Source organism: Camellia sinensis, chromosome 1 (assembly GCF_055761805.1).
Source record: "Camellia sinensis isolate YWXY chromosome 1, ASM5576180v1, whole genome shotgun sequence".
Lineage (NCBI taxonomy): Eukaryota > Viridiplantae > Streptophyta > Magnoliopsida > Ericales > Theaceae > Camellia > Camellia sinensis.
In genome coordinates, this window is record NC_138961.1 from 52,906,456 (window position 1) to 52,912,813 (window position 6,358).

The 6,358-nt window shown below is 34.6% G+C and overlaps 1 protein-coding gene across 1 annotated transcript; it reads right to left on the minus strand.

Moving 5' to 3' along the window:
* Window positions 1–3,795: 3,795 nt before the first annotated feature.
* Window positions 3,796–4,137, minus strand: SAG20 (senescence associated gene 20). Its single transcript, XM_082882109.1, has one exon. The coding sequence runs from the start codon at window positions 4,135–4,137 to the stop codon at window positions 3,796–3,798; it is 342 nt and encodes a 113-aa protein (XP_082738235.1).
* Window positions 4,138–6,358: the final 2,221 nt, after the last annotated feature.

The window sequence follows — 6,358 nt, forward strand, 5'->3', positions numbered from 1 at the left end:
TTACCAATCCAACCCAGGACCAACTCATTGGAAAGCAGTTAAGAGGATATTACGATATCTTAAAGGGACTGCAGGTTACACACTTTGCTACCAAAGTTCAGATTTACATCTAGTTGGCTATTGTGATGCAGACTGGGGAGGAGACTTAGATGAGCGTAAGTCTACTTTTGGATATGCTTTCATGCTTAGTGATGGTGCTATTTCTTGGAGCAGTAAGAAGCAATCCTGTATCGCCTTATCGACTATGGAGGCTGAGTTTGTGGCTTGTTCATCTGCCGTTCAGGAAGTCGTTTGGTTGAGGAGATTCCTTCAGCATTTGGATGTTGTCACACACACTTCAGACCCTGTGACTATCCATTGTGACAGCATGGCTGCACTCGCTTACGCTAAGGATCCTAAATACCACGACAGAACCAAACACATTGATGTGAGGTTCAACTTTATCAGAGACATTGTGGCGCAGAAAGAAGTGATCCTTGAGCACATCCCTACGAGTCGCATGGTTGCGGACCCTTTGACTAAGCCCATTGCTAGAGTTGTTTATCTTACTCGTGCTAGGACTTTAGGACTACGTAGGTGGTGATATTTTTATGTGTATTCAGTTGAACTCATTTTTTTTGGGATATTTATGTCATTCGTATTCATATTTGTTTCTGTTACACATTTATGTTTACTACTTTTTGCAATGGTTTGTGAATTAGCATACACAAAATAATTAAATTGATGTTAGTAGGCAAGATTGGCTCACTCACACGAGCAATCGCCCTTAGCGCTAGGTAGCGAGTAAGGATGAGACTAGTGGCTTGTTGTATTTGGAGCAAATAGAGAAGCCAAAATTATCCACTAGCTATGTCGCCTTGGTTGGAGCCAAGATAAGGTCTTGTTAGAGACCGACCATGGATATGAGAATACCCACTTTCCATGATGTGCCTGTTATGGATAACCAGATGCGAGATCTCATTTGATGCCTGAGACGCGAGCAAATAGAGAATTCGAGTTAGACGCTAGGAAGCAACTTGTGCCCTTAAGAGCGACTACACTAAGATCTGTATGGTGTGTGAGTTTAACATCACTCTTTGGAAGAGTTACTCCACTATAACATGCATTTGTACTGCATGTGCTTATCGACCCGTTAGCGAGATGAAAGAATGGATCCCTGCTTCTTCACCGTGTGAGTCCTAAAAGTCATTTTTTCCCTAAATGACTTCATTTTGTGCCTTTTGTGACCTTTGATTATGTCATAAGATAAAGAGTTGATGTTCAGCTACTTTGGTATGTTGCCTGGGATCATGTATGATTCGGCTTTAAGGGACATTACTGGGAAAGCGGTCAATTTCAAATTGAATGATATGAGGGTGAAAGGAAGATCATCTAGTTCTACATCTCTGCTTTATATTCACTATCGACAACTCACATCGCTCTTTATAGGATGCTGATTAGGTGTGAATATAATGCAGGACCTAGGAAAGTCAAACATGCTGTTTGAGGGATTAGAGATGTTTTTGGACTGATGTAGCTAGATGGGTCTGGGTACATGAGACACTATTTCTGTTCATTTTGGGTTGATGTCTCTATGCTGACTCATATTGAGTTTCTAGTATAGAGCTCCCACATGCAGGTGTTCTCAGCGGTCGCACGGTGTATTGGCTACTATGAGATTGTTCATTTTTTGAGAGATTGAGATAGAGTTATGGCAGTGTCATGCCAACTTATGTGCGAGTAGGAGATGTTAGAAATTGAGCGCCCATGTGGCATGACCCTTTGAACCTTTTGAATCTTATCCAAATAAGTTTAAATTTGAATTCAAAACCTATTTGGATAACCACTCAGGATATCTATATCTATTATATCAACTGATATGGATAGATGATATAGATATCTTATATATCTGATATGATATGGGATATGGTTAATCAGAAAAACAACGTATGTTTTATTTTCCCCATATACTGACTCTCTCCAAAAAACAACGATCAAGCCATTTTGCACTGTGATTTGTGTGGGTGATATTCATTTTATAATATCACTCCACTGCTGGGTTGATTGCTCACTTTCTGGAAGCACGTAATTTACCTACGAGATCCTTCACTTCAGACTCTACTTAAAGGTATGGTTTTGAAATTAATCATCCGCTGCGTCTTATACTATGATTTACACAATATATATATATATATATATATATATGGGAATTTTGGTCATTTTGCTTAAGCGTGTCCTTATGAACAAATTATTTTAGAGAGTGAATTTTTTACCAAACAAAATTTAACTTTAGATTTATAGACCGAGTGTCCTATAATTTAAGTTAGAATTGTACCACACAATATAATTTTTTTTTTAATTTCAAGAAAATCACTATAATTTACCAAAACTCAAATATCTAATCGATGTCATAGTAGGACGAAGTGAGTCCATCATTACTTTAATGCAATGCTGCCATCCAAGTCGATTCTAAACCGAAATTTCTTGCTTGAAATAAATGTAAGAAACTTATGATATTGAAACATAGTCAGTTATGCTTAATAATTATTCCTTGGTTGATTGGCATTATTTAATATTAAAATTTATGTAAACAATATTTTGAAAATGATAAAAATGTTGATAAAAGTTTTGAATTGAGTGAAAATGTGATGAAAATTTCATAAAAAAATGCATTGAGTTTTACATTTTTTTCCCCTTGTGCCTTTGGGACACTTAGGCTTCGTTTGGGAACCCTCCCTTTTAGTTAAAAAGTCAAAAAGTTATTAAATTAACCAAAAAAATCAATAATCTGTACTAAAAAGTTAAAGATTTTCTTTTCTCTCTATTTTTTGCACATTTTTTCGTAAAAAACTAAAAAGTCATTCTAAATATGCTAGTTTTTTTAAGCTCATATTTTAGCCAAAAAGTTACTAAATTAGTTTGTTACCAAACGAGGCCTTAGTAAATTTATAATGTTTATATAATATTATCTCTTTAAATACAAGTAATCTTTTTTTAGGATAATCAATGAGATTAGACAAAAAAATGAGAGATTAGACAGAATCTAATTGAGCAATGGTAGAGGGCCACAAAAAGTGTGGCTCAAATGGCTCAAAACTGCCAAAACGACGTCGATTTGACATTTTATTTGTCCAAAACGATGTCGTTTTGACAATTTTGAACCATTTGAGCCACACTTTTTGTGGCTCTCAAACATTTTTCAATCTAATTAGTCCAAATAACACAAACTTGGAAGATAAATAAAATGGGAAAATTATCATTTCAATTGGACAGTGAAAAATAATTTAATTTGTGTTGTTACAAGTTATTTTTATGTATATGATACAAGTCTTTCATGTATGCAAGATTTGTACATACCAAAAAAAAAAAAAAAAAAAAAATCATCTTTAAAATAATTATTTTAAAGGTGACATATTATTTTGTAAATTTTTCAGTAAAATATGAGAAAATTAATAAACCAGTCACATGAAAATATTTTTATTGCACAACCAACAAACCACATAACAGACACATCAGGAAATGACCACATCGTGATCGGCTCACTTCCCTTACAACAGTCAAACTTAACCCACAAAACACTACGACCAAGCAATCGCACTCCTAAACCCAATAAAAAAAATAAAAACAAAGAAAAGAAATAAAAAAGAAAAAAAAAAACACAACACAACACAGACAAGCAAAGACAAACACGTTTCACACCCTATTTATTTCTTACATTGCCACAGACAGACGCTACACGACGTCGCTTCGGCCCATATGCTATAATATTACACTACACCCTGCTGCACCTGATCAGGAAAAAAAACACACACGACTTTATATTGCCAGCACGAGACCAGGCACGGATTTCCCGACCCGATCCGACAGACTGCTCTCCCAAACGGAGGGGCAATGGAGGGAAGTGATCGACGATGAGGGGAAATCGGACGGTGAGGATTTGCCAGTGTTGGCGAGGCGGGTGACAGTAAGGGAGGTATTGAAGTACTCTCTGACCTGGGTAATTATCCCATCAGTGACGGTCCAGGCGTGGACCCAAGAGATTGAGCAGTTGTGATCGTAGCCCTCGACGAGTACCGTTGATCCGAAGGCGGTGACGGAGTGGGGGACGAAATCGAAAGAATCGATGTCAGACGTGGCAGTGCCGGTGAGGAGGCGCATCATAAACTGGTGCGAAGGAGGGCCATGGAACCACCACTCGAGGTCGGAGGCCAAGAGTTTGTGAACGGTGTCGACGTCTCGAGAGGTCAGGGCTTCATATAGGGCGAGCACCACCCTTTGATTGTTGGACTCCTCCAGACTTTCTTGTTGGTTAGCCAGTTCGAGTAGAACGAGCTCGCCGAAGCCTCTACAGAAAATAGAATGCGGAGAGAGAGAGAGAGAGAGACAGAGAGAGAGAATGGAGGCGTTTGGTTGGGCTTAACGGAGGAGAGACAACGGATCTTATATAGACAGAGAGAAAGGGCCATAGTGGTCTTTTTCGTTACTTTCAATTTTATATTTATATTTATATTTTATTTATTTTTATTTTTATTTTTTACAACCCACATTTTAAAATTAGGACAAATTACACTAACAATCTTTATAGGTTGAGATTTGTATCACTTTGGTTCTTAACTTTTCAATTATAATATATTTGATCTTAAATTTTAAATCTTATTCTAAATAAGAATGATTGAATATATCATTACATAATTTTAAGGGTAAAATCATCATTTCGATAAAAATAATATTAAGAATTATGAAAAAAAATCATTTTTCGAAAGCTGATTTGATTAGTAGTCTAAAACATTTTTCGAATTAGTGATGCGTTAAGGTATAATGGTGATGTGTATAAAATTCTTCCAAAAGATTATACACACAATAATCCACTAAAATACACCACTAAAAATGAAAGCTGGTTTATTGAATTAGTAGTCTAAAGCATTTTTTGAAAGAATAATATTAAGAATTATGAAAAAAAATCATGAAATATATTATAAAATTTTTTTATCTTTTAATTAGTGTGTAATGTTTTATTATGTGTATAATTCAAAAGTGAAAAAAATTATAATTATTTTATGATATTTTTTTTATAATTCCTACCCTTACTCAAATAGAAAAACAAAGGGAAAAGAAGGGCTGTGTTTAGTTATTAGAAGGTTTCAAAGAGACAAAATGTGCACAATTTTTTTTTTTTAATTTTTGAAAATGATAAACCTTTAATATTTGGTTTGGGATGTCCTAAAAAAGTGTACTTTTTGACTTATTGGTGGGTTTGGGTTGGGTTTGGGTTGGGTTTGATATGATGTGTTAGAGTTTTGGGATGTCCTAAAAAAGTGTACTTTTTGACTTATTGGTGGGTTTGGGTTGGGTTTGGGTTGAATTTGATGTGATGTGTTAGAGAGGTGATGTGATTTAAATAAGATGATATGACTTAAATAAGATAGTAACTTTTTGACTTTTTAACTTATTTAGTATATGCCAAACTAATATTTTTTTAATTTAAATATAGCATCTTTTGGCACTTTATCGATTGAAAAGTTGTTCGCTACTTAATCCATACATACACCCTACCTCAGTTGAGAGAAGGATCCCGCTATTATGAATTCCAAGGAACTAGACCCAAATAATAATAATAATAATAATAAAATAATAAATAAAACCTTTACTATCCAACCCTCTGCTGAAATAGATTAATGCTTGTAAAAATGCTGTAGACCACTAATTAGTGGTGGTTCTAATGATGTGGCAGTCATTATTACATGTGTTTTGTGCCTTTTTTTTTTTTTTTTTTTTCAATTGTCACCTCATTAGTAGTGGTATTAGTGATGGTAAATTAGTGGTCTATATAGAATTGCTCTTAATGCTTGAGGTCTCGAATTTGATTTTTTTTTTTTTTTTTCTTTCCTTTCTAAAGCTGTGTTAGTTTGGTTTTTTTTTTTTTTTTTCCCTCTCTTTTCTTTTCATTTCTTTTTGTAAGGGTGATTATGTATAAGAGTGTGTTAAAAAATTAGACATTTTGCAAGTGAATTGGGTTAGCCTCCGTTTGGAAAGTGGGTTGACTTTTTGACTTTTTGGCTTTTTTGGTTATTTTAGCCTGGGCTAAAAAGTTTAGTTTGGGAAGAGATTTTTGACTTTTTTGGCTTTTTTTGTGAGAGAAGAATGTAATGATTATGGATTGGATGTGATATTTTATTTTTTGTGGCTAAAATAGCCTATTTTGTCTTTTGTGGCTAAAATAGCCAAAAAAAGTCCCATTTAGCTCTTGCCAAACGGAGCCTTAAAATGATTGGGTGATAAAATTGACTGTTCAATTATTTATTTATTATTTATTTTTTATTTGTTAGGCTGTGCTGGTTTTTTTTTTTTTTTAAAGGTGGTTATGTGTAGGGGTGTATCA

Excerpts from the sequence above, each read along its gene's own strand:
- SAG20 (XM_082882109.1), bottom strand. The coding sequence starts at position 4,137 with ATGCGCCTCCTCACCGGCACTGCCACGTCTGACATCGATTCTTTCGAT.